This window comes from Cryptococcus neoformans, chromosome 3 (assembly GCF_000149245.1).
Source record: "Cryptococcus neoformans var. grubii H99 chromosome 3, complete sequence".
Lineage (NCBI taxonomy): Eukaryota > Fungi > Basidiomycota > Tremellomycetes > Tremellales > Cryptococcaceae > Cryptococcus > Cryptococcus neoformans.
Window position 1 is genome coordinate 41,135 of NC_026747.1, and position 25,562 is coordinate 66,696.

The window sequence follows — 25,562 nt, forward strand, 5'->3', positions numbered from 1 at the left end:
ATTAGAGCCTACATGGGCGCGCGACCCGCACGGACCACCGCCTGGCCCAAGAAAAAAAAAACATGCCAGGGCGGGCAGTGACCATTCCAAACCGCCTTATTTCATTCTTTTCCTTCTTTTTTTTTCCTCTTCTTCTTTGCCCATTTTTTATTCTTCCCCTGACCCCTCCGCAGCTGCCCACTCCTACACTCCTTTTCAGCTCATCCTCCACCATGTTCCCCTTCGACGCCTGGACTCCCGGACCCGGTCCCCTCTACACCGCCATCACCTCGGTTTGGGACGCGCTCAGCCTCCCTCATCCCTCTCTCGGGTACAGAACCTGGATTCCCGGAGAGTCTCCACTCAGTACCCAAAAGGCCGTAGTCGCTGCTGTCGGCACCTATCTTCTGGTCATCTTTGGAGGGCGGGAGATGATGAAGTGAGTTTCTTTACTTTTGTCTGGCGTGGGAGAGCGAACGCGTCGGTGCGCGTTGGAGCGGAACGGGATATGGTTAACAATTCGTTGAAGGAACCGACAACCTTTCAAGCTCAAGATTCCCTTCCAGATTCACAATGTCTACCTTACCCTCGGTTCTGGTCTTCTTCTTGCGTTGATGCTTGAAGAAATGTACGTGACATCTCGCGCGTGTCTGCAGCTTTTAACGCATGCTTTTCCTTTATAGCATTCCTCTCTTCCTCAAGCATGGTTTCTTCTGGTCTATTTGCAACACTTCTGCGTTCACGCCCGTAAGTTCGGCCTGGTTCAAGTTCTGACGCGTTGTATGGCTCTGAGAAGACGGAGCATCACTGACATGCGGAATCAGCGATTGGTTACTTTCTACATGATCAACTACTACTTCAAGTATGTTGAGCTCATCGACACTGTCTTCCTCGTTCTCAAGAAGAAGCCTCTTGGTAAGTGTGCTTTCCAATTCATACGTCCCACGTCCCACAAAGCCAACCCTGTTTAGCCTTCCTTCATGTCTTCCACCACGCCGCTACTGCCGTCCTCTGCTACACCCAGCTCAACGGCGAGACCTCTGTCCAATGGGTTGTCATTACCCTCAACCTCACTGTTCACGTTATCATGTACTACTATTATTACGCCACCGCCGGCGGTGCCAAGATCTGGGTACGCCACGAAATTTCTCAAGCCTTTTCAGTCACAGCTAAACCTTGATCACAGTGGAAGAAGTACCTCACCACCCTTCAGATTACTCAGTTCATCATCGACCTTTTCATCGTTTTCTTCGCAAGCACGTTACTATTCTCTCATCGTTACTCGCACAACCAGTACCCCAACCTTTTATTCCCTATTTCTCCTTCGAGTACTTCTTTTTTTTTCCTCTCTTTACATTTATCCTCCTTCCCCTGTCCTCTAGCCCAATCTCTCTTTAGTTTATTATTTACTCTTTTTATCCCTCCCCCCCGGGCATCTCTATTCCACCACCTGGTTGTGCTTTAGGATACGCGCTGACCATTGTTTTGATTCTATAGCTTACAGCCACTTTGCTGTCAAGTACGGAGTTCCTGCGGTCGGTGACTGTGCTGGCAGTGAGGGTGCCGCTCTTTTCGGTTGCGGTCTTTTGGGTTCTTACCTCGTCTTGTTCATCGCGTACGTGTTTCATTTTGCTTCTCTTCCGTCATTGGCTGACTATGATATCTGATAGTTTCTACAAGGCTACTTACAAGAAGGGTGTCGCCAAGGGCAAGGGCAAGGCCACCGAGATCCGAGGTTCTTCCAAGTCCAAGGTAGGTCAAACAATCGGGTAATTATCGAAATAGTGACAATGCTGATTGTGTCGAGCAGTAGGTTGTACTTCAGAACAAGCGGGGAACGGTAGTCATCACAGAAGTGCAAGAGTAGGGATAGGAACTAGGGCGTCAAAGTTGGGACTGCGAGAGCAGGAGAAGAAGAGCGGAGATCATATGGAAAGGGCGAGGCGAGCAGGCGAGCTACGGAAAGGAGCGTAAGGCTCTTTATCGCGGGCGGAGGAAGGGAAAGGCTGGATATGTGTGAATATGTGTCATGAGGATGTCTTTTTGCATTTTCTTTCTACAGGGAAAAATGTCGTACAAGTATAAACCCCCCACCCAACCCGAAAAACACTACATCTTTTTTATCTCCAGTAATGTTCGGCTTAATCATTCAATCACAAAAGGCTAGTTTTTAATTTATTGCGAGACTTGCTTGTCCGATTTTGTGGATTTGGATTTGAATTTGGATTTCCCCGGAGATGCAGCATCTATTTTTACATTTTGCACAATAGTTCTTTTTGGGTTCATATATCTCATCTGGCCACCTCACTCCTGGACGTATAAGGATCGGGACCGGAAGGGAGGAGGGAGGAATTTGTGGCAACGAAGCACCCATCACCTTCCCAGCCCATCTTGTTACCACAGCATTCGATATTAATTTCAATTTCAACCAGCACAAAGTTACTGGATTTCTGAGTATTTCGGCGAGTTGTAATTTCACGTGCTGGTACATGAGAACGAGGGTCCGAAACTGGGGAAAATTCCTCGCACATTAAGACACTCTTCCTTCCCAAAACTTCCTTCCAATCTCCCCTTTTTGCCGGATACGAATACCCTTCCGCATCTCTTCTATTCGGGCTTTGAAGACTTGGGGCTGATACGCATCTTCGTCCCCGGGCTCGGACTAGGATTCGTCAACTTAACGCGACCTGACGCGAGTTGCTGAAACGTCGGTGTCATTGGCACGTCCGCATCTCTCCTCTCCCCGACGGCCTTCCGCCCCTTCCGCGTCCACTAGGCCCCTCAGGCAACCCAATACCCATCCCTCCCTGACCCAACAAGCTACCCTCCAGTTCTAGTGCATCGGTCATCAGAAAATACCACCACCCCATCGTCAGCGGAATCGTCGCCATGTGCCACAACGAATGTGCGTCAATCACACGGAAGAGAGGGGCAAAATCCCATAGTTCGAGTGACATGGCGAGGGTCGTCAAGCCAACAAGAACGGCAGGGGTAGAAGATTCTTTGGGGGATGGATTTTCGTATGGGTCGTGTGGTGGATATGGGTGAGGGAAGGAGAGGGAAAGAGAACGACCGAGACGGAGGGTAGGGTAAGGGAAACGGAAGGAGAATGACCAGAGGACCCAAAGCAAGTTATGGATAAGCCCGAGGCAGAGGTTGAACATTGTGTGGTAGCCGTATGGGAACTGTCCCAGAGGAAAAGAGAGGATGTACTTGAAATGGCTGAGGACCAGTAAGATGACCGCCACGCAAGCAGGAAGAAGGGAACGGGACGTATGGAGGGGTGTTTGGAAGTGGAAGATACGGATGATAGAGTATAGAAGGGTGAAGGCGATGGTGAGAGTTGCGGAAAAGTAGTCGAGGCGCTCCGTCCAAGGTTTGTCTATAATCTATCAGCTTGAGTCTTGTCCATGAATACTTACCCCTCGCATGGAACACTGCGCTCCAAATCCAAGTGTTAACCTGCACAAAACCCAACGTGACGAGCCATTTCCGAAGCTTGTTCTCCGATCTAATTCGTCTCCTCACGGCAGAAACACCCTGAAGGTTAACCCACAGATTTCCAAGCGACATGATAATCGAGAAAGGTTCTTGGAAAGGGCCCAAACGATAAAACGCCCATTTCCCGTAGACTACTTTGTTTAGCGACCGACACCCGACAAGGTGGAGAGGGAACGTACATTGGTGATACCGACTACCAGCGCGGACGTTATCGGTAAAGCTATGCGAACATTGGTACGCACAATTCTCAGCACATGTCCACCCAAACAGCCTGAGATAAAAGGCGATAGGAGGCTGAGAGGGATCGCAATAGGTGAGAGCGCAACCCCTCAGGCAGTGCTGGAAAGTGGGATTCCGGTCGCCGGTGGAGGCATAGGCGAATGGGAGTAGGATAAAAGATGCTATACCCAGCGCGATCACAAGGCGGCAGAAGGGAATGGGCATGCTATATTAGATAACAACATGATAGAGGGAAGGAAGTCTCGTTGACAACAATGTATCATCGGAACTCGGCAGATTTCGGGACCTCCACTTTCTAATCCACTTCCAAGGTGGAGGGTAGTGAAATTCTGATCCCGCTAATCGCGCCTTTATTGTCAACAAACCGCCTTCCGTTGAAGATGGGATGCTTGTGTCTTTTTGGACAACAAACTACATTCCACGCCTCGTCGCTATGCTGTAGCATCCGGCCTGCAGACCCATACCAGCTCTTCAAGGCAGCCAGACTATTGATCAGAGAATTCGCGGGATACACGGCCGAAATTATCGCAGCGATTTAAGATGCCGTCCATCCGGGAGTCTCGAGCACCCATCGAACCTGATGACGTCTCGGAACATTCAAACTCAGATCTAGAAGATAATAATGATTTTAACAACGATCTTCACATCGATCCCGTGGAAGATGAGGCTTTGGGAAACATGTCAGAGGATGTGATGTTGCTGGGCAGAGCATCTAAGCCGATGGAGTATGATCATCGGCCAAGGCGTGGAAGAGGATGGATTACCATCTCTGGCTTTTCGGTGAGTGCATTGTAACGGGTTTTGACCCTAGCTGAAAAACGCTCAGCTACCCAAACCTTTACTCTATCTGCTTGCCATACCACCTTTACTTATCCTCATCAACCTTATCGCAAGTACTTACAACTCTGCCAGACCTCACTCCCATTACCGACACCCGACCTTAACCAACGGCACTCATCCCTTCCACCCCACAGTTCTCCTCCTCTCCCTCGATGGCTTTCGCTCATCGTATCTCTCCACACATGCTCACCTCTTACCCAACCTTTTCTTCCTCTCCTCCACCTCCAAATGGGGTCTCCGAGCCGAAAGTATGCAGCCCGTTTTCCCCACCTTAACCTTCCCGAACCACTGGTCGCTCATGACGGGACTCTATCCCTCATCACATGGGATCGTCGCGAATGATTTTTGGGATCCGATCTTTGATGAAAAGGAGAACAAAGGGGCACAGTTTGTCTATACAGAGGAGAGTAAAAGCTGGGATAGTAGGTGGTGGTGGGGTGAACCTATTTGGGAGGTGGTAGAGAAAGTCGGAAGAAAAGCAGCTGTCATCATGTGGTGAGTTTATATCAAAATAGCACTTTGCTGATTAAGAACAAGGCCTGGGCCTCCTGTGACCAGAACCGGCACTTCCCCAAGCTACTTTGTACCCTACCGCGTAAGTCGGTTGCTTCACACCCATATTCCATCACCCACTCACTTCAATATAGAACCTTCCACCGTCATCAAAACTCTCGCAAATTTTTGCTTACCTCGACCATCCCCTTCCCACTCGTCCAGAATTCATAGCTTCCTATTTCCCCGAGATCGACCAATCAGCCCATCGGTACGGCCCCGATGCACCTCAGGTGGAGGAGAAACTGAGGATGATGGATGAGATGGTTGGTGGTTTGTTGCGAGGGTTAGAGGAGAGAAACCTGAATGGGGTAGTGGATTTGTTGATCGTTTCGGATCATGGTGAGTGACGTATGAGCTTGGCCGAGACAGAGGGCTGACATATGGGAAGGCATGACGAGCACGAGTAATGAAAGAATTATATACCTAGACGATATCCTGGGAGAAGACGGAGTAGAAGCTATCGAGCATAAAGACGGTATGTCTCCCTTCCCGAGATTTTTAAGCGTTCTGCTGAACCATTCCGACAGGTTGGCCATCCGTAGGCCTCCGCTTCTCTCCCACCTCCAACCATTCTCTCTATCTCTCCCGTCTCCTCTCAGCCGCCGAAAATTCCAACGGTACATTTGCAGTCTACACCCCCGATACCATGCCCCAACGTTGGCACTTCACTGGTGGGAGGAGAATTGCGCCCATTTATGTGGTACCGGATATAGGTTGGGCGGTGACTGATCGTGTATGTTTGTGCTACAATCTCCAGTTATATGGAGCTCTGTTCTGATCTCTTTACAGCACGAGCACGAGGTTCTCTTCCAAGGAGATTATCAACCGCGAGGAAATCATGGCTATGGTAAGTCCAAGCCTGATGCATCCCAACTACAGTCATGTGTGCATGAAAAAGGATAAGAGCTGACCATTCAACTCCACCCCCCATACACAACTGGCGTAGATAACAAGTACTCCGACATGCAAGCCATATTCTTCGCTCACGGCCCAGTTGCGCGAACGCTGAAAGATATGGGCAAAGGGTTCATTTCTCATGATCCTCCTGTTTTGCACAGTACGTTTTCCATATCTCGTTTCTTTCTCTTTTGTTTGCTTGTGAGCTTGTAGCAATAGGGTTAGATAAAACGGCCAAAAACGAGACTCTGACTCCTGATCTTTCTTCTGTAGGCTTCAAGAATCTTGAGATTTTCTCGCTCGTCACTCGCCTCTTGAGCCTGCGAGATGTCGAGCCAGGACATAATGGGACGATCGGCTTTTGGGAGGGATTATTGGATTGAGCGACTAATTGATAGATGTACGTATTCGCGAGACCAACAGTCAAAAACTTTTGAGACTAATTAATGACTCATAACTTGGGCCTCATCAGCTATACTCATCACACATATACATGTACCGTTCTCCGAATTACTGCCTAAATATCCTACTTTGAAAGTTTTGGAGTTTGCTATAAAATGATGAAGGACCAGGAACGAAGCTCGAGGCGAAACTTTGAGAGGATGGTCCCGATTGCGGGGAATAATAAGTGTATGGCAAGGTTTCCGAGCCAACAAAAGTGCTATTCATCGATGCGTGATGCGCAGAGAAATCCTTCTGGATCGCAGAGCTAAAAGTGCTCTCGGTCGTCTGGTCTTTCCCACTGTCCATAAAGGCTTCCCAATCAGATCGTAATGTTTGCGCTGTTATTACAAGCGCAATATCAGCAAGTCACTACAACTTTTAATTAATCGTGGTGATGTTTGTACTCACATCTCTCGCTTCTCGGCACGAACCTTTTGTACGTTTGCCACAAATTCCTTGACCGCGCCAAGTCGGGGTCACTGTCAACCTTTGCCCTCTCCTCTGCCAGTCTACGTGCGCGACAGGCTGCATTGGTCGTTCTAATCTGGTTCTCTTCCAATGTTCTCCCTGAGGCCCTCTCCGCCACTAAGTCTCGTGATAGCTCATCCACCAGGCTTGAAAGCGTAGCTACATCGGTTTTCAGAGATTCATCAGAAAATTGCCCCACGTGAGTGCTTATCAGCGCCAAAGCTCTCTGTGCTCTACTCATCACATTGTCTGTGCGTTGAGCACTCTCAATGGCTTCATCCTGACTCTGCTCCACCTCACCAGTACGCTCATTGAAAATAATCCTCGCGTCTTCCTCCTGGCCGCTTAGCCAATCTTTATACATATCCTTCACTGACTTTGAGCTGTCTGCCATACCCGACGTTCGCTGTATGGGCATGTTCCAGAAAGAGCTTTCATTTTGACTTGCCGTCTGTCTGTGATTATTCGCCGTATCTGACTGATTGCTCGTCAAATTACTAGGCTCGGTGCCAGTAGCCCAAGCCGCAGGGACTTGAGCAACCCTAAAGTTCGGTGAGGTGCCCATACTCGTCCTTGGAAACCTGCCACCCATCTCAAAGTACGTTGATGCGGCTGATGGTTGGCTACTACTATATAACTTTCGACCAGCGTTGTATCCATTAAAAGACCTTTGCCAAGGAATTGAGGAATTGATTCGGTTACCAGAACTGTTTGAGGAGTTATTACATGTCGATGAGTTGAGAGGTATATGTTGGGCGCGTGAAAAGGCGGAAAATGAAGGCCCGGTTGCTCGGGAGGCGGGGGAAAAAGGAATTCCAGAGGAGAGGGGGACCGAGCTGCGTCTAGTAAAGGACGACATATGTTAACGGGTTCCTGTGGTCTTGTGAAATTGTTGTGAGGATCAGAGCTGATATAGTGAAGGAAGACGTTTATGTTTTGAAGAACAGAATGATAGTAAGATAACAAAGGCAATTCGAGATCTATTTGCCTCGTTGGCAAACTACTTGTCTGTAGTCACTTACACCAACGACAAGGAAGAAGAAGGAGTGCACTTGAAAGGATGATCATTGTGTGAGTTTCGCATTCATACATTTCCTTTTTCTTATTTCCTTTGCAATTTCGCATAGCTCTTTATTCCCCGGTCGTTCCATCGATTCTTAGTTCTTCGTCTTACATACACCTGACATGCGCCTTTTTCCTATAACTGTACATGGCATGGAGGTGATGATATGTATCTTTTCTGCTGTTGTATCCGCTATTATATTACAATCAATTTTGCTACGGTGCGGGGCCATAGTCTATCGGCGTCCTGCTGCAGTGTTTTGTTAAAGGCAGGATAACATCTTAAAAAACTACTCTAGTTTCGTGCCCTCGGTCGTTTGTATTCAGTCGTACTGGAAGCGCTAAGTGTAGACAATGTGATTGATAGACAGGAGAGTTCGAGAAGACTAAGCTGCTCTTTTATATCTTCCGCAATCCTGCGAGCTGACTTACCTTTCTAACACCTTCCCTGCATCCTCCATCCGTACTTCCCTCCTCCTTAGTGCCTCCTCATACATTCCTCCTGCTCTTTCTCTCGCCTTCTTTCTTCTCTCTCTCCTCTGCATTCCAAAATTACTTTCCTTCGTCTTCCCCCAGTCCTCCTCTCTGTCTTCCTCCTACCCTCGTTTCTCTGTATCCTTACACAACCAGAATTTCGATATCCAACAACGTTATTGCCACCGTTGGCTGAATTGCGGCATTGATGAATACCGTGGTGATTGACTGAATGAGCCGAAAGAAGATTCATTTCGAGGGAATCCACCTGATGAAGATGGCTGCTGAAATGTCTGACCGAGACTGCCAAGCGAATCACCAAAATAAGGCTGTTGACGTTGAGGGAATCCTCCCAAAGACGGAAACTGCTGTTGAAAGTTGTCACGGAAGCTGCCGAAAGGAAATGGCGTATGCTGCGAACTGTTTCCGAAGGGCAAATGTGAACCTGGTACCGAGCGGATGGGTGACAAGCCCTGTAAACAGAGGGGATGTCCGTTAGAAGGCGGGAAATGCGGGTGTTGGCTCCGGGACCCGTTTACTTCGTAATTCGACATGAATCTATCCCAGGGCGACGCTTCTCTCTCACCTACTGTCTATCAGCTTGGACCGACTCCAGAAGCAAAGATATAGATTTACCACTTCGTGACACTCTACTCAGCTTAGTTGCACCTTCCACTACATTCCTTGCTTTATCGAAGTCGATACCTTTACTAAGAGTATCTCCCAAAAGATCCCCAAACTCACTCCCTTTCGTCAAACTCTCAAATTGATGTTCCATACTCCTCACTATCCTGATTGTCGTCGCCCTCTCGCTATCCATTGTCCTCTTTAATCCCATAAGACTCTCCTTCATTTCTCTCAGAGCTTGCGACAGCACAGGATCTCGCGTATTCGCAATCACTTCAGCTGTTCCTCCAAACGTCTCTGCCACATCTAACCATGCATCATCTCTTTTCCTCGCACTTCGCTTCCATTTATCCATCTCCTGTTGCGCAACAATCTTCGCGTCCTTTGTCTGGCGGTCGGCAAGGTCTCGATGGGACTCCAACCACTGGGTCCACATATCCTTTATAGTCTCCCGAGGCTCCCAGAGTGACGGTGGAGGCTCAAAAGCCGGTGCTGGCTGCTTCCATATCGAACCTATTGATCGCCCTTCCTCATCTCCTGAAGAAGGCACTTGCACTACTCTTCCTATTCCGTTCATACCAATCGTCCGGGCAAAGTCCAGAGGTAGCGTCGTGCCCCTTGTTAATGGAGAACTTGCAGTAAAACTATTACATGTGGACGGCTGAGGGGCTTGCTGCCCTCGTAGCTGGAGTAATCGGGAGGTTAAGTTTGTCGGTTTAGGTCCTGACATCCCTCTGAGTGCAGATCCCGTCGATGTCGGCTGTGCTGACATGGTGGTTGGTGCTTGAGTGAAAGTGGATGACGCACCTCCATGTGACTGCCTTGGGGTAGCCATCGATGCTGGTGTCGGAACCTCAGGCTCTCCAACAGGAGGCGGTATATTCGTGTTGAAAAGGCTATTCAAGAAAGTTTGCTTATCCAACTCTTCCGGTCTACTCATTGGTTTCCCCCTGGGCTGCCAACCTTCCTCTGAAGCCCACGACGGTCCAACAGGTCGAGAAAATGGTGGGTCATTAGCTGGATCACCAGGGCGTATGATATGTGGTCCCGATCGAGTACTTGCTGATGCCGACATCGATTGGGTTGAAGGAGTTAAATTGGGAGGAGAGGCGGAAGGGCGTTGGACACTGCAGGGTGTCACATAAGGGTTGCTAAGAGTAGAGGAAGGCGATGTGAAGGAAGTGTTGAACGGATGAGAGGTGTAATGATTCCGAGGAATTTGCCCAGCAGAATGGACAGAACGAAAGAAGTTGTTGGGGATTGACGACGTCGCCGAAGCTGCAGGGCGATAAAACCTAGGTATATTCATTGTGGTGACTTATCTTTTTTGAAAGTCTACAGTATCAGCCGGTATACTTTTAGCACGTTCAAAATTGAGCGATGGTATTGGTAATGATCATGTGGCGTGAGCTGGAGGAATAGATGAACAAGCCGGAATGCTTGAGCGAATGTCATGTTGAAAACCATGACTCCGAAGTCGAAGAAGGTGAATTAATCGACGACCTCGACTCGAGTTGAAAGGATGTATCAGCTTTCAACTCAACATCTGCACTCTCACCAGTCATGAACACAAAGGATATAAGCCTTCTCATACATGTATTGATCCTTTTTCCATAGTGTATACACCCGGTCTCAATAACGTCATCCCTTGTTTCCCCATTATTTCTTCTTGAAGAAACCCATAAGCGTACTCTGCCCCGCGGCCGATTTACCAGCCGGCTTTTTCACACCACCACCTGCACCCACTCCACTCCCACTCCCCACGCTCGACGCTGATTCTCGAGCCTTGATAGGCGGCTTACTACTCCCCCTTTTGCTCGCCGGTTGGGCTTTCGGTTGAGGCTCAACTTGTTCTGGTTCGGATTCACCAGAGTATGACTCGTCGGTCCAGTAGTCTTTTGATACTGTTTCGTCATGACCACCTTTTCAACTTTATTCGTACTTAAGATAAAATGTCACTCACCAAAATATCCCTTGTCATCCTTTTCTCGTTTCGTCTTTTTAACCCTTCGGACTTTTCTCCCAGTCGCACTCTTTCTCAACGGCCTCGCGTCCTCCTTTACCTTTGATCTCGCGGCCAAAGGTTCCTCATCATCTGAGAAGTCGACGTCCATACCAGCCATTGCTTCGAGCGCTGCCTTATCCTCCCTGGCCACCATTGAAGAGGTCGGTTCGAGCGCTGTCTTGCTGCTTCCGCCCTTCGATGTTGACGTTGATGCCTTGGCTTTAGCAGGCCCGGGCTCGTCTTCCTCAGTATCAGAATTGATGACACGCTTCTTGCTACTGGATTTATTGAGTGATTGGGCCTTGTTTTTTGCAGTAGCAGCAGTGGCAGACGTAGACGGGAGAGGCTGTTTGCTAAGTTATGAGTATTCCACATTTTCACCATGACTCATACAACGACCAGACTCTTACCTTTACCGGCTCATCTTTGACATGCTTGGTTGAGCCTTGCTTCTTAACTTCTTTCTTGATCTCTTCCGTGACCATTTCTTCCTTCGGACCTCGAGCGAAAATAGATGGAGCCGTGGCTCCTTTGACAGGAGGTTTGGCAGGAGCCAAGGGATTTGGTTTGGCGGACGGTTTGAATGCGTGCCCAGTAATTGAACCGTAGATGGATGAGTTGTACATATTCGCATTATCATGTAGTTCAAGACCGGCAATAAGGAACTGTGCCGGATCCTGGTAAATCTTGGTAAGCTTAAGCTGCACGAACATGTCCTCCAAGATCCCACATACTCTGACTGGGGCGGGTGAAAGGGCATAAATATGGATATTCAGCCCGCTTTCATCAAAAAGTGCCCTTTTCTCTACACAGATTTATCAGTTCGCAACCCCTCATACAGAATCAGATTGAAAATGGATAATTACCTTCAAGCACCTCGGCAGTTGCCAGTACGACTCCCCACCTCTTGATCCTCTCCTTCCCAAACCCAAGTCCACCCAACCTCTTGCCACCACCGATTCCCCCCTCCCCTACTTGTGCACCTCTATCGTTACCTACTCCCTCCATTCTCTCATCTTCATCGTCCGTACCCATCAACCCTGCTCGCTGAGCTTTTGATTGTCCCTGAGACTGAGACTCTAAACCCTCAACGTCTGAATCCCCCGCATCGGAATTCTGGTCCATATCCACAATCTTCACCATCCCATCTCCCAAGTTGCGCAAACTTTTCTCATCTTTAGAAGTAATGCTGCTTTGTAAGATAGTTTGTGTCAAAACAGATGTGGAGAGAAGAGGCCCGGTCAGGAGGTATGTAGCCGCAAGCGAGGGGTTGGCTTCAAAGTGTCTCAGCAGGATGCTACGGAGCAGTCAGTTATCCTCCTTCGAGTCCCTAGAGGTGGACATACTTTTTAGCTACGTTGACATGACATCCTATCTCTCTCGACACCGTCCGATAAGTCACCTACAGCACGCCGTCAGACGTGAGTAAGTGGCGATGACGGGAAGAGAACTGCAACGCACGATCTTGCTTTCGTTTTCTATCCAATGCGTAAGCTTACGCGTTACCTGTTTTTGCTGTTCTGGGGTTATCATACTTGCGAACAGACCGTGTCAAAATGCTATAGATGTATTTTGTGAATTTATGGGAGAGAAATATTGCTGTTGAGGAAAGCCGCAAGACACAAGATATATCGTAAGAATCCACAGTTGTTGAGACTGACGCGTTTTTGACGCGATCTGCGAACATGAATTCTTCGGATTTCGTTCTGCACAAAGTTGCTTGAGTTTGCTCAGCAGATACATTTGCAGAATATTCGCAATTCAGTCATACGCAATACATCGATATATATTACATGCTCATGTTCGCGAAGAAAAGGGTGGATTTTGTGATGAACAGCTTCCAAGCATGAGAACCGTCATCAAGAGGAGGCAACAAATTTAAATATCGCGGCTTTTGTAGTACAACTGAAATCAAGCGTCTTGCTCTCGTTGTGGCAAATCTCAATATTGTACACCGTGCTATACATAGTGAGATATGCGTTATGCGAGTTGAAAAAAGAAACTGGTCGCTTGCGGAGGGGAGAAAGAAGACGAACGAACAAGATTGTAATTGAGAACGTACACAGATCGGGACAGTGCAATCGTCTTCCTCAGATCCGGAACATGACTGGGGGGGTTCCGGATCTCAATTTTCTGGTTCTCGAGGAGGCTGGATCGGGACAAACAGCGTTTCATTTACCTAATTCGACCTCTTCTGGTTTGCGACGCAAAATATGTGAATGGGCAGACGGACATTCCTTTCGATACACAGAAGACAAATATCAGTTTGCTAGTCCACAGCAATTATTTCTCGTCGCGTATCCTGATCCCCAACCTTTTTATTTATAGGCCTAAAATAATCACGCATAAGGTGTAGCCTTCAAAGAGGCATTTGTAAGCTCTCCTTTCGTTGTTGCTGAATGATCATCTTTGTGAGGATCGCAAGTTCCTTCCTCATTCGCAGAGCAGGTAGGCAGCTGAACGGTGGCCTGTATCAACCATATCAACCATGCCATGAGGACGACATGCAGTGATCATCTAGGCTTTTCATTCCATTTTCTGTTACTTACTACTTACTATTATTCTGTGAGCTATGTACGAGGGAAGGGGGTAAGCGGACAGGCCCGGGCATGCGCTGTGATGTGTTTCAACTGAAACAGGGGTAGGAACAGTGCTGTTAGTTGAGTAATCCGTCTATCTTTTGCTTCATGATATATATAGGATCAGCCCTGCACTCTTCTCGCACTGTTCCTCGTCGGAACTACTGCTGCAGTGCCGGATCAGACCGGTGTGTACACAGCTGAACAAAGTTGATCGGAGATCACCCGCATCAGTAGAGGGATGGTAATTAGCCTTTGCCTTGGAACATCCTTCTCTTTTTCTATTCCTTTTCTTTCTAGATTTCTCATCACTCTCATTATAACGCACTATTCGTAGGCTGCTATTATATCAGTTAGTACGGAGGTCCTGAGGATGCAGTCAGTCTCAACACAAGGTGGTGGCAATACACGCTTTTCTAACCAGTGAGTTAACCACCTATTCACTGCTACAATCTTTTGCTGTCAAAGTACTTTTCTGACAGTTGAAAACGGCATTTCTATCTGTATCCAAAATCTTTTCGATTCTTTTCATGGCGCTATCGATATCTTCCATATACCATGGGCACGTAAGCATGCCACACAGCAAAAAAACGCTATACAGAGCGCTGAAGTAAATCCAGCCGCAAATTGCAACACCGCTTTGTCATATTTAGCCTTCATCGGTACGTAAGTGCTCCTGTTTTGAATGCAATGTAGCTGTTACACAATGGATAGCCAGTAATCTCTTTAATCTCTCCTTCATTATTTTACGATGGCGGCTAGCTGACAGACTCTTGTAGCATCGGTTTGTCCTACCGGGGTGCAAATATGGCAACGATGCACACCCTCCCAAGGGGTGGCAATGGCAACTCCGCAACGAACTTCCTAGCATCTGTACAACCAACTATCAATCATTCTGACTTTGCCTCTTTAACAAAGACAGTTCCTAAACCATTCATCTGTCTGACATTATTCGCCAATGCCTGCACGAATGATAATTTGGAACAGTAATATTCGCAATTATCAAAGATGGAAAATACAACCGACGTACAGGGACTGCCAACTATCGCTGAGGAATCCTCTCAGGTTGGAAGGCATCGAGGCGAAGCAGAACGACGGACAAGACTCCAATAGCGGTGTCACTGTCCTCGTCAAGGCGGGAAAACACCTGACGCTACTTTAGTTTCGTGTCCTCAGTCGTTTGTCTACAGTTGTACTTGCAGAGGTCTACTACGTTCACAATCGTCGTTTATCAGTAAGTAATTGTTCTCTTGCCTTCCATCAAACGGTGAGCAGTAGTCAGTGGGCGCTAAACTTGTATAAAAGCCGCCCGCAGAGAAATGTCGCATTTATGGGTCAAATTCCCGATCCTCGTCTTCGGCACAATAAAGCTGATTACAAAATACCGGAGAGCGCAGCAACAAACGCAAGGTTATAATAACTCTTCGAATTACTGAACTCATTATTTCAATCTCTGTTTGGGCGATGAGCATTGTGCTGTGCTGGCCATTGTATCTGCAGTGTATCAGATAGAGTTTGCCGCTCAACGGAGCTGTGAGAACATGCAGACCTGCATATTTAACCCTCATCGGTAAGTTCTCCAGTGCTGCTCGAAATTGCAAATGGGTACAAATTTGAATGCAATCTAGCGGTTTCACGCTGGATAGCCTGTAACTGCCTCCCCCTCTATCATTCTATGAGACCTGGCAGCTGATAGGCATTTTGTGATAGCACTGACTTGCCATTTTGGGACGAAAAGTCTTTGTTTAGCTACATCAGTGTGGCCGACGACAAGCCGTCAAATGTTACAGGGAAGATTATGTTCGCTGGCGATGGCGAGTAGAATATTGACAACTATATTCGAATAGGAATGCTTACGAAGATAAAAGCCGTTGTTCCAGCAAGTTTGCCTACTTTGAACAAAGCGAACCAAAATGAGATACTGGAGGCATTGCGTGATGAGGAAGGATATGGAGAGGAAATCAAGCTACATACATGCGGATAAAAGATAGATTCTATTGGCCAAGGTTAGCCAAGCTAGTCGAAGTCTACGTTAGAACTTGCCATGAGTGCCAGCAAAGGGATTATCGGTTCTATGGTTTTCCACGGATAAGCCCAGAGCCACCGACATTGTTCTGAGTTGGACTTGGACTTAGATTGGGTCAGTATGGGTCAGAATAGAGAAGATCTCAGTGCAATACAGGGCATCATTGTCGCAAGGGAAGCGCTTACTGGGTGGGTTGAAACGAAAGCTATCGGGGCACCGAATGCGAAGATCTGGGCAAAGTGCTTGGATGGCAGATTTCTGCAAGACTTGGTTGACGAGTGAGTCCTAATGACCAAACCATGGTGAGCTGTGCTGACTGAGTGACTATACTATATACTAGGGTATGCGCTTAATTGCGGAGGCTTATTGGGCAACCCGTAGGATTGTTACCGAACCTTCTTTCGTTTGTCCGTTGGTTACATTTTCTACTGCTAAGTTGCCCTGGAGCTAGAGGGAAGAGTTCTGTTGGATGAGGGAGCCAATGGGCCAATAGGACCTGAAGATTCAGAGAGAAGCCCTTTGTGGTGTGGCTGCTTATATCTTCCCATTAGATTGATAGGGGTATGAGGAAAGTAGAAGTCTTAGTCAAAGGGGATTGAGAGTTAAGAGAGAATAGATGGCATGTTGGTAACAAAGTCTATCTACTCGGCCTTATGTATCTTTTTCCCTCCCTGTCCGTCCAACAGACTGGCACTAAGAATAAGACGAACTAACGTACATGTCTACGCATGCACAACGGGCTCAGTCCGCTCTCCTCGTCTCCTGACCCATCCTCTGTGGTCAGTTCATGCATACCCTTGTTGTAATCAGGCTGTGACTGGCGACTTAGTTTGGCTGACATGTGAACTGCAGACTCATAGCATCATCACTTGACATCCTCGAGATCCTTGAAGGCCTTCCTCGTGCCTAAAGGTACGCATCAGATTTGCCTTGCGATTGGGTTCATCTTCATTGTGTCATATCTCTCATCCCTACTACTACAAGCAAATGTCACCGGAGAAGCCATCGGTACGTCACAGTTTTACATCACGGAGGCGAGTTTTCTTGATTCTTTTTGCAATTTGTGTGGGCGCCTTTTCACCGAATCACTACTGCTGAGGTTGACCTGCTGCTGGCTTGGTATGTGTGTTAGATGCTACCTCATATTTGTGCCCTTGCAAAGTTTTTTCTTATCGTTAAAAGAAAGGGTGAGGAGCAACAAATTCGCTATAGGAGTACGGCAGAAGCTACAGGATAAAGTAGGAAGAGACAAGAGTTTCAACACCGAACTCGTGCCATGAACATAAGAGGAAACTCTACGACCATGCATTTTTCAACAGATCTTACTTTTTTTGAGTAAAAGACTTCTCAATACTTCCTTTATTCATCACACAAACAACTCTCCCTTGATCGTGGCGCGCTTCCGTCGCTGTCAACTCAAGGTTCCCCCAGATCCACTCAACATCCTAATACTGATTGCCGGTTATTGTCAAACAAAGAATCGAGTGGAAAAAAAATGTACGTGTTTACTTGGAAGAGTGGAGCTCGGGAGCAGTGGTACCCTTGGAGAGACCCTTGCCGCCAGCAAAGATGCTCTTACCCTCGAGCTGCTCCTCAATACGAAGAAGCTGGTTGTACTCTACATTATGGTTAGCGGCACATACTCGAAAGGAATCTGGAGAAGAGAGTGACGTACTGGCCATTCGCTCGGATCGGCAAGGTGCACCAGTCTTGATTTCACCAGTCCTGAGGGCAACGGCAAGGTCGGCAATGTAGGTAGACTCGGTCTCACCGGATCGGTGAGAGGTCATGATACCCCAGCCGTTAGACTGAGCGAGCTGAACGCTGTTGAGAAGTCAGCATATTCTCAGGGAACGTTAGGAAGAAAAGGACATACGCCTGGATGGACTCAGAAATGGTACCGATCTGGTTGATCTTGAGCAAGAGGGCATTACAGGCCTTCTTTTCGATAGCCATCTTGATTCGTCGAGGGTTGGTGACCAAAAGGTCGTCACCGACAATCTGAATCTTGGCAGTCTGGTTATAAGCAGCCCAGGCGTCAAAGTCGTCCTCGTGGAAGGGGTCCTCGATGGAGCAGATGTCGTACTTCTCGCAGTAGCCGTGGTAGAGATCGGCGAGTTCCTTACCGGAGAGCCACTTGGAGGAGTCAGAGTTGGGGTTCTATAATTTTGTCAGCCTGACTTCGGGCACTGTTAAAGAGATGGAAGTAATTCACCTTAAAGTCAAGGTCGTACTTGCCGTCCTTAAAGAACTCAGAGGAAGCAACGTCAAGACCGATCTGGACCTTGCCAGTGTAACCGGCCTGCTTGATAGCCTCGGTAAGGAGTTCGAGAGACTCCTCAGCACCAGAGACATTGGGGGCAAAACCACCTTCGTCACCGACGTTGGCGGCGTCAATACCGTACTTCTTGGTAATGACCTTCTTCAAGGTGTGGTAGGTCTCGGAACCCATCTTCATAGCCTCAGTGAAGCTGGAAGCACCAGTGGGAAGAAGCATGAACTCCTGGAAGGCAAGTGCGTTACCAGCGTGGGAACCACCGTTGATGACGTTGAAAGCAGGAACGGGAAGGACGTAAGGCTCAGACACACCGGCGAGCTGAGCGAGGTAGACGTAGAGAGGGACGCCCTGTGATTGCCAGTTAACATCTGGAGCAACAAAGAAACGTCCAAGTTCGACAAACCTTGTCAGCGGCAGCAGCCTCGGAAACGGCCATGGAGACACCGAGGATAGCGTTAGCACCGAGCTTGCCCTTGTTCTCAGTACCGTCGAGCTTAATGAGGAGGTCGTCAATCTCCTTCTGGGAGGTGACGGGAAGCTTAGAGTCGATGAGGGCGGGGGCAATGACCTTGTTAACGTTCTCAACGGCCTTGAGGACACCTAATGTTCAGTTAGAATATTATCTGAACAGTAAAAAGACCGTAAAACCTCACCCTTGCCCATGTAGTCGGAACCCTTGTCCCTCAACTCTACAGCCTCGTGGGCACCGGTAGAGGCACCAGAGGGGACCTCAGCACGGAAGAGACCCTTCTCGGTGTGAAGGTCAACCTCAACAGTGGGGTTGCGTATAGTCGTCAATCCGTGGGTTTAGACAAATTGAGTGATGCGAGCGGGTAGGCATGACAATGCAAGATTCAATGAAGCAGACGACAAGGCTAATGTCAGCGTGGGAACACGTGTGTAAAAGCGGCTGAGCGCTTCTAGAGGTTGCCAATGGGCCACATGCAACAAAAAGTGGCAGGCATGACCCTTGAAACACCGGAAGAAGAAGATGGACTTATCTCGAGAGTCGAAGATCTACATGACGGGAGATGGAAGTCAGTCGAACATTGCGTAACATAGATAGTGCCCCTCCTTGCGGACAGACATAGGACAAGAAGAAGAACGCATACCTGACGAGCGTGGACCTTGGTGACGACGGACATTGTCTATATTTAATATGCTTGTTTTGTTTTTATAATGTTGGAAGAAAAAAGAAAAGAGAAAGAGAAAAGAGATGTGAATCGAAGGGGGGAGAAACTACGCGGCGGGTGATGACACTAAACGCCTGAAGTATGCCCCCAAACGGCTTGTTCCTGAGTTCCATTGGCGCCTAATTCCATTGCCGCAAAACCCCGAACCCTCCCCCACATCTGTCTTGCGTGCCTATTTTCCTTCCGGCCCCAAATTTCCTAAACGAGCCACTCGCCTTTTCGCCTTCCTGATAACGACGCCGTTATCGCGCCAGCTGATTGGCCCATGCCTTTTTTGCTGCAATTTCAACCCCAATATCAAACGGCCAAATATTCGTGTTTTACTTTTTTCAATTCCATTCGCAGTCCCTTTTTTTGTCTTCAACGGCGGCCGCGTCCGGTGGGGTCTCCACAGCTTGTATGAACATTCTCCGACGGATTCACCTGGGAGACTCGAAGCGGCAGCCGTTTTCTAAACTATTGTCTTCCGCATTCCGTCACCCTACAATCTACGTCCGTCATTTGGGCATAACGAGGAGCCATCGAGGCTTTGAAGATAACAGCAACAATAAGGTGAATCGGGCAGATCGGCTTTAGAGGCATCTGTGGGGAGTTGCTTCTCCGGCAGGGAAACAAGGGAATATGGCAATCTTCATGTGACACGCACGCAGTAGTTGGCGTGGAACGAATACTGCAAAGCTTGGACAAAAAAACATTCATTTCTATCATCACCGTTGTCAATCGTAAGCATATGTATGAATCTCATATCAGCAAGTCAATCTTTACACCAAGCCGGCCTTCTCGCACCCTCATCCATCAGTGTCCCACAATCCCACCTAAACCCCATCAGACCGTCGTCAAATTCATATCCCCTCTTTCCATCCTCCCAACCCTTGACTACATTCCAAACCCGCTCGAACCTTGCTTGGACGGTAAAATGATGTCGAGCAGCAAGGAAAGCGTGAAGGGCTTTGTATGTCAATCTTTGCGAGGCGCCTGGAGAAGCAAGAAGAGTAGATAGCTGTTTGAGAGGAAGGGGGGGCGGGGAAGAGGAGAAGGAAGGGGGTGACAGGGGAAGGATGAGTGGTTTTAACATGTCTAAACGGGCGTTAGCTAACCCAAAATCTCAGATTTAGAGTTGACGGGAAAGCAAACGCACCATAGTCAGTTTGAGGAGGAACAGTAGCAACCACACACCCCGCCATCATCGCCTCTACCATCCTGTCATCCAACTGTCCATCCTGCCATCTTTCAAACTAAACATTACATATATCAGTTCTCCAAATTTTCCTGGCTTGTAGATTCGATCCAGTGATGAAGTGATACAGTCATGGAATGACGTACAAGACAGATACCAGCTTTACGCATCACTTTTGCGCGGCGTTTATCTTCCTTTCTCCAATACTTGATATAAGCGCTATCGGGGGATAATGGGTCCTGCCCTGCTTTGGTTGGAGGAGGTTGCTTGCGCGATGCTACGTTTGTTTTTCCCCGTTAGTGTCTGAGATAGATATCATATGGAGCAATTGGGCGAATGGGCTGAATGCAGAAATAAAGAGTAAAGACTGACGAGTGTACTTGGACCATTTCCCAGTCCAAGGCATTCTGGGATGCTTGTGCTCTGGTGTAGATGGAAGAGGAAAGTAGGTTACTGATTTATAGGATGGTGCTTTTTCGGGATAAAATATGCGGGGGCTTGTTGAAGGCTATGATTAGCCAATATTACCCCTTCTCAAATGGAATACGCTTACTCGGCCTGTAACAGGAGTCAGCTATCGTCCTTATCCATACAAATATGACTCACTGCTGGTGGAATATATGAAAACAGACCGAGCTCCCAATCCTTCCCCAGGAATTCTTTTAAGCTCTCATAAGGTACCCCGTCTCTGAGCATATCGAAAGGCTGTTGTGCCAGTATGACCTAGCCCACAACCACCACATTAGCACTTGTCACTTCATTCAATCAGTCAAATCCAACAAAGCTTACATTTGCCCGTCCATCTACCCTCGCCCCGCTATCCATCCCTTCCGATATCCACACCGCCCCTTCACATCCCTCCACCTCCCCACTATACCCCCCTATCCGCCAGAGTTGATCTACATCCTCGCACCCAGCTAATTCTAAATTTTCTTGTGCAGTTGACTGATGATTCCATGCTGATGAGAATGGGGAGATGACTGAAAGACGTATGGAGGAGTGGTTTCTGAGGACTTGAAGAGTGGAGAGGGCTCTGGGGATGGATGGCGAGTCGTCTGCAAATTAAATGTTAGCGGCTTGTTTGAATAGTTGAAATATAGGTTTCCATACAAGGGAGGTCTGTGTCTTGTTAGCACACTATCATATTCATATCGTTTTGGACTTGCCTATAAACAACAAGATGCTCTTCTGTTTTTCGACAGACAATCCACTTTCCGGGTCATACGGTGTCGGCCCTTTGCCATACCACTCTGGAAACCCCCATCTGTGCGCTAAAGCGGTGTAAATATTTGTCCACAGTGAGATTTGTACAGTGCGAACAGACATACGATTCTCAATCTTTGCCTTCTCCGGCACTGCTGGCCGATGAGAGATTGTCCAGAGGTATAAGAATAGTAATAACGTGAGAGCTGCCGGGAGAAGAGCAGGAACAAAGGTGTTGGGACGGGGTGCGGTAAGCCGCATGTGTGATGATGCTGAAACTGTTCTGTGAACAGTCGAAGTTGAAAATCAAATGGAAGTCTTGTTAATTCAAACGAGAATTGTATGGTTGTCAGTCTATAGAATTCATCTTGCGATATCGGCGATTCGTTCCAGGCACCGCACACCATAATCTATATTATATAAACGCGTCGCGAAGTTTCTTTTGCGCAACAGAAGACATGATAATAGAAAATAGCACATAAAGTTGTGATGAAATGTATAATCTAGCATCTACCACCCTTCGGCGGCCAACCTCGCCTCTTCGTCCTTTATGGGCATCCACAATGTCTTTCCGCTCGTCAACTGTCGCCCCAAGAAGTAAAGTGGAGAGACTCACCAAGTCATATCCACCAACCGCCATCAAATTGTATCTTGGGTTAAACTTGACCGCCCTGGTCGGCCCGGACCCTGCCCCATCCCCATGCAGTACTACCTTTGGCTTCAAATCTGGTATCCTCAATGTCGTCCAATCAGGCGGATTCGCCGTATGCCAGTTCCCGCCAGCTACATCCGACCGCGTCAACTGGCTCTGCCCCGGTTCAGGGCGAAGATCCCACGCGATCACTTCCCCGTTCGCAGACCCGGATATCACCCAACTGGAGTCGGCCGTCCAACAAAGCTCTTCACCGCTGATCCCTCGTCGGGGCTCGACACCCTTATTACCTTGGGCATCGCGTTCCAAGCCTGAGTGACCGACAAGGCGTCGGAGAGGTGTAAGGTAGATTGCATCGAGAACGTAATGTACGTCGGAAGATGTGCCGACGAGGAGATACTGGCCGTTGTTCGAAAAGTGCAATGAGGTGAAGATGGGTTTGGGAGGAGGCGTCGATATATCTTCCAGAGCAATATCGATAAGACCTTGGTGGATGAAAGGGTGCTAATAATTGTCTCGGATTACTCATTTAACAAACCATCATCTAAAAAAAACTTACCACATCTGCAGTCTTCGTAGCGTACATCATGATTGTCTGTGTATCCGAACATGCCACAGCAAACACAACTCCCGTATTATCCATGGCAGCTATCGCCGAGCCTCCAACATCATTCACCAACCCTTTACACGCATTCGCCCTCAGATCCCATAGCCGGACAGTTCCATCGTCTCCAGCAGTCACGAATGAGTCATCCGCAGGTGACATATCGATCGACCGTACGCGCGCAGTATGGCCTTTAAAGTACGCAAGATACGCATTATCATGTGTCGAGTGGTATCGCACTGCATGGTCTCCTCCCTGTGTAGAAGCGTGAAGGATAGTGCCCGTTTTATGAGTCGATCGGACATGATCAATACCGTACTTTTTAGAATAGAATGACTTGATTTTCCTGTTTTCCCGCTCAGCTTTTGTCCCACAGCATTTCAAAATAAATGAAAATGGATGACTCACTTGCCCTTTCTCGCATCCCATAGGATAAACTGATTATCATCCCCCGCACTGATTAATCTGTCTCCTGTATCATCGAATGTAAGAGTTGTGACACTATGCGTCTTGGGTCCGGACGGTGTTGATGTAGGTTCCAAGACGGCATCTTTGAAACGTTTTGCTGGTTGGAAAGAGGACTATAGTTTTTGCAAGTGACATCCAATCCAGGTAAGCCTACTCCTCTGATGTAAATAGCGGAAGGTATAGGGACGTACGAGAAGATCGGAAGTGAGTAATACAGTGCCAGGCTTCACGTTGGGGTCAAGTTTGTTGTTTGCAGCGGGGGTAGTGCTGGATTGACGAGAAGGGCCGGCGCCTGGAGTATCCATTCTCGAGAGTTGCTGCTAGAAATGACTTCGCGATTGTAACCGTGTAAATCGGATGGGAATAGATTTCAATGTGAAATGAGTAAATCGTACATGAAAACGGATTGATGGGCGAATGAATGATATTTGTTCAACTCTAGAAAGATGGTGTTTAAAACGATGACGTAATGAAATGAGCTGGTCAATAGAGTCAGAACATGAATAAAAGCCGGTGTGTCGGTGCTGGTACGTATGTAGTGCATCTGAGAGTTCTGTAACAACCGGTTCTGCCTGTGCATAAATCAAAAACAAAAGGGCAGAGAAACTACAAGTATGTCACAGAGCATCCATTTCGCTGGCCTCTGCGGCCTCCAACTCTAAACACCACGTTCTCTCCCTCTCCCAGGCAGTCAAATCTTTACTGTAAGGCCTCAGCTCCCATATCATCATTCCATAGATAAACATCTGCTCCCAAATACCCTTTTAAAATGCTTCTGGAACCAAGCCATAACCGAAAAACCCAAAGATGACCGGTGTTGAGGTGGAAAAAAATAGTTGCAGGATGATGATATGCTTTTCAGGGGCATACCAGCGGAACTCCCCTGCTTGCCGGGGAAAATGAGGATAGGAGTTAATCGTAGTTATCATTTTTGCTTCTCCGCGTTGCAGTTTAAGTACGTTTGTCCGTTGCTGGAAAACAATCGCTATGCTCCTTGCTGAAGAGCAGCATACCTGGGGGACCTAGTGACAGATACTACGCTGCATGCTTCTTCGTCGCCATCGTTATCATCAACCTAAACCCCCTTACCAAAAGAAATGTACATTATCGAAAGGCAAAAACATAAACGAATGTCTTTCACTCAAATCCGTCTTCTTTCGACTTCCAGATGGAGATTGAGAGCCATTTAGAGCCTGCTCTTCATCTGCTCAAAAATCTTGGAGATCTCATCTTTTGAAAGCTATAATGAATTCAGTCAGCTTCGTGCTTTGCAACATTCAAACATGAGGAAGAGGACTCACATCCTTTTGAGCTATATAACGTAACCGTTCAGCCATACATAAGTATCCCACAGTCATCTCAAGCTCTTTGATTCGAAACTTACTGGGCCAGCCAATGACCAAACCTTCCTTGTCGCCAGCCTCAGCAGGCTTGGGGATAACGTGGAAATGGACGTGGTCGACGACTTGGTGTGCAGGTCGGCCGTTGTTCTGATTGATATGAGTAAAGACTTAAATATTAGGCAAGGTTTGTCAGAGATATGAGTGGAAAATTGTATTACCTGAAGGATGTTGTAGTTCTCAGCTCCCTGGTAGTAATCTACCTTTAGCGATAGCTCAATTATGGTGCAACCTAATGAACAGGACATACAGTGGCAGCAGCGAGCTTCTTGCAGGTAGGCAAGATATCAACCATAGCTTCATCAGGAAGCTCTGTAAAAGTCGCCGTATGGTCTGCGTGCATGTTGTCAGTATTTAAATGCGCCCAAAGTAAGTAGTCATACTTACGCTTGGGAATGACGAGACAGTGACCCTTGGCGATGGGTCCAACGTCCATAAATGCAAAAACAGACTCAGTTTCGAGAAGCTTCATCCTATTTCAACGCATCGTCCACCAAACCCCTCCCCGGTCAGCTATGATAGGTTTAAGATGTGAAGAGATGTTGACTTGCGAAGGGATTTCACCTGGAGACAATATCAGTCGCGTGTGGTTTCTAACATACGTATCAGGCTAAATGTGGAGAAACCCACCCTTGATGATCTTGCAGAAAATACAGGAAGCGAGAGAAGCCATTTTCAAGGTTGTATCGAGTATTCTTAACGTTGTTGAGGTCGAATATAGAAATCCAAAACAGTTATGTTATGAGGAGATGACGGACGAATGTCGTCGGTCAGTCGAGAAGCCGATAGCTAGGAAGTAGCAGGAGCCCCACAAAAAGTGGGCCGAACGAACCCCACGTCATGATTTCGCCAACCATTATAAATCATGTTAATACTCTGCAGTTACAAAA

General features: G+C 47.7%; 10 protein-coding genes and 2 non-coding genes; 4 read left to right on the top strand and 8 right to left on the bottom strand.

Annotated features, from left to right (window-relative positions):
* The first annotated feature begins 94 nt into the window (after positions 1–94).
* On the top strand, positions 95–2,250 carry CNAG_03080 (fatty acid elongase). XM_012192387.1 has 9 exons: positions 95–418; positions 509–607; positions 663–726; positions 804–894; positions 951–1,111; positions 1,166–1,235; positions 1,477–1,594; positions 1,650–1,731; positions 1,790–2,250. Exons 1-9 carry the CDS (start codon positions 213–215, stop codon positions 1,790–1,792), a joined length of 894 nt encoding a protein of 297 aa, XP_012047777.1. The 5' UTR covers positions 95–212; the 3' UTR covers positions 1,793–2,250.
* Positions 2,003–4,260, bottom strand: CNAG_03079 (hypothetical protein). XM_012192388.1 has 3 exons: positions 3,660–4,260; positions 3,402–3,611; positions 2,003–3,361 (listed from the first exon to the last, which is right to left on the bottom strand). Exons 1-3 carry the CDS (start codon positions 3,922–3,924, stop codon positions 2,694–2,696), a joined length of 1,143 nt encoding a protein of 380 aa, XP_012047778.1. The 5' UTR covers positions 3,925–4,260; the 3' UTR covers positions 2,003–2,693.
* On the top strand, positions 4,096–8,178 carry CNAG_03078 (type I phosphodiesterase/nucleotide pyrophosphatase family protein). XM_012192930.1 has 10 exons: positions 4,096–4,500; positions 4,547–5,055; positions 5,098–5,155; positions 5,208–5,454; positions 5,504–5,590; positions 5,643–5,848; positions 5,905–5,962; positions 6,062–6,172; positions 6,286–6,412; positions 6,485–8,178. Exons 1-9 carry the CDS (start codon positions 4,261–4,263, stop codon positions 6,393–6,395), a joined length of 1,626 nt encoding a protein of 541 aa, XP_012048320.1. The 5' UTR covers positions 4,096–4,260; the 3' UTR covers positions 6,396–6,412; positions 6,485–8,178.
* Positions 6,523–7,489, bottom strand: CNAG_03077 (hypothetical protein; the record flags this gene model as incomplete). The annotated part of the gene is made up of 2 exons (XM_012192929.1): positions 6,523–6,794; positions 6,865–7,489. 2 exons carry the CDS (start codon positions 7,487–7,489, stop codon positions 6,523–6,525), a joined length of 897 nt encoding a protein of 298 aa, XP_012048319.1.
* Positions 8,061–10,396, bottom strand: CNAG_03076 (hypothetical protein; the record flags this gene model as incomplete). The annotated part of the gene is made up of 2 exons (XM_012192928.1): positions 8,061–9,046; positions 9,097–10,396. 2 exons carry the CDS (start codon positions 10,394–10,396, stop codon positions 8,637–8,639), a joined length of 1,710 nt encoding a protein of 569 aa, XP_012048318.1. The 3' UTR covers positions 8,061–8,636.
* A 261-nt stretch (positions 10,397–10,657) lies between these two features.
* Positions 10,658–12,708, bottom strand: CNAG_03075 (DNA polymerase delta subunit 3). XM_012192927.1 has 7 exons: positions 12,554–12,708; positions 12,439–12,494; positions 11,959–12,389; positions 11,827–11,897; positions 11,503–11,769; positions 11,051–11,438; positions 10,658–10,991 (listed from the first exon to the last, which is right to left on the bottom strand). Exons 1-7 carry the CDS (start codon positions 12,623–12,625, stop codon positions 10,747–10,749), a joined length of 1,530 nt encoding a protein of 509 aa, XP_012048317.1. The 5' UTR covers positions 12,626–12,708; the 3' UTR covers positions 10,658–10,746.
* A 622-nt stretch (positions 12,709–13,330) lies between these two features.
* Positions 13,331–16,373, top strand: CNAG_12217. XR_001045515.1 has 7 exons: positions 13,331–14,237; positions 14,292–14,333; positions 14,451–14,905; positions 14,977–15,241; positions 15,382–15,485; positions 15,540–15,975; positions 16,038–16,373. It is a non-coding gene; the product is annotated as a hypothetical RNA (non-coding RNA).
* A 294-nt stretch (positions 16,374–16,667) lies between these two features.
* On the bottom strand, positions 16,668–19,181 carry CNAG_03072 (enolase). XM_012192926.1 has 9 exons: positions 19,088–19,181; positions 18,977–18,992; positions 18,629–18,760; positions 18,379–18,575; positions 17,913–18,323; positions 17,574–17,857; positions 17,373–17,521; positions 17,199–17,315; positions 16,668–17,148 (listed from the first exon to the last, which is right to left on the bottom strand). The coding sequence occupies exons 1-8, from the start codon at positions 19,118–19,120 to the stop codon at positions 17,203–17,205; spliced, it is 1,335 nt and encodes a 444-aa protein (XP_012048316.1). The 5' UTR covers positions 19,121–19,181; the 3' UTR covers positions 16,668–17,148; positions 17,199–17,202.
* Positions 19,182–19,532: 351 nt separating this feature from the next.
* CNAG_12218 lies at positions 19,533–20,697 on the top strand. The gene has a single exon (XR_001045516.1). It is a non-coding gene; the product is annotated as a hypothetical RNA (non-coding RNA).
* On the bottom strand, positions 19,847–21,870 carry CNAG_03071 (hypothetical protein). XM_012192925.1 has 10 exons: positions 21,674–21,870; positions 21,512–21,616; positions 21,456–21,464; positions 21,135–21,400; positions 20,952–21,068; positions 20,899–20,903; positions 20,718–20,842; positions 20,492–20,622; positions 20,307–20,403; positions 19,847–20,245 (listed from the first exon to the last, which is right to left on the bottom strand). Exons 1-10 carry the CDS (start codon positions 21,807–21,809, stop codon positions 19,923–19,925), a joined length of 1,314 nt encoding a protein of 437 aa, XP_012048315.1. The 5' UTR covers positions 21,810–21,870; the 3' UTR covers positions 19,847–19,922.
* A 138-nt stretch (positions 21,871–22,008) lies between these two features.
* CNAG_03070 (compass component swd2) lies at positions 22,009–23,684 on the bottom strand. XM_012192924.1 has 5 exons: positions 23,464–23,684; positions 23,213–23,385; positions 22,760–23,150; positions 22,165–22,704; positions 22,009–22,115 (listed from the first exon to the last, which is right to left on the bottom strand). The coding sequence occupies exons 1-5, from the start codon at positions 23,575–23,577 to the stop codon at positions 22,059–22,061; spliced, it is 1,275 nt and encodes a 424-aa protein (XP_012048314.1). The 5' UTR covers positions 23,578–23,684; the 3' UTR covers positions 22,009–22,058.
* Positions 23,685–24,296: 612 nt separating this feature from the next.
* On the bottom strand, positions 24,297–25,483 carry CNAG_03069 (hydrolase). XM_012192389.1 has 8 exons: positions 25,303–25,483; positions 25,224–25,236; positions 25,060–25,145; positions 24,923–25,005; positions 24,834–24,860; positions 24,657–24,762; positions 24,574–24,584; positions 24,297–24,512 (listed from the first exon to the last, which is right to left on the bottom strand). The coding sequence occupies exons 1-8, from the start codon at positions 25,343–25,345 to the stop codon at positions 24,459–24,461; spliced, it is 423 nt and encodes a 140-aa protein (XP_012047779.1). The 5' UTR covers positions 25,346–25,483; the 3' UTR covers positions 24,297–24,458.
* Between the last annotated feature and the right edge of the window lie 79 nt (positions 25,484–25,562).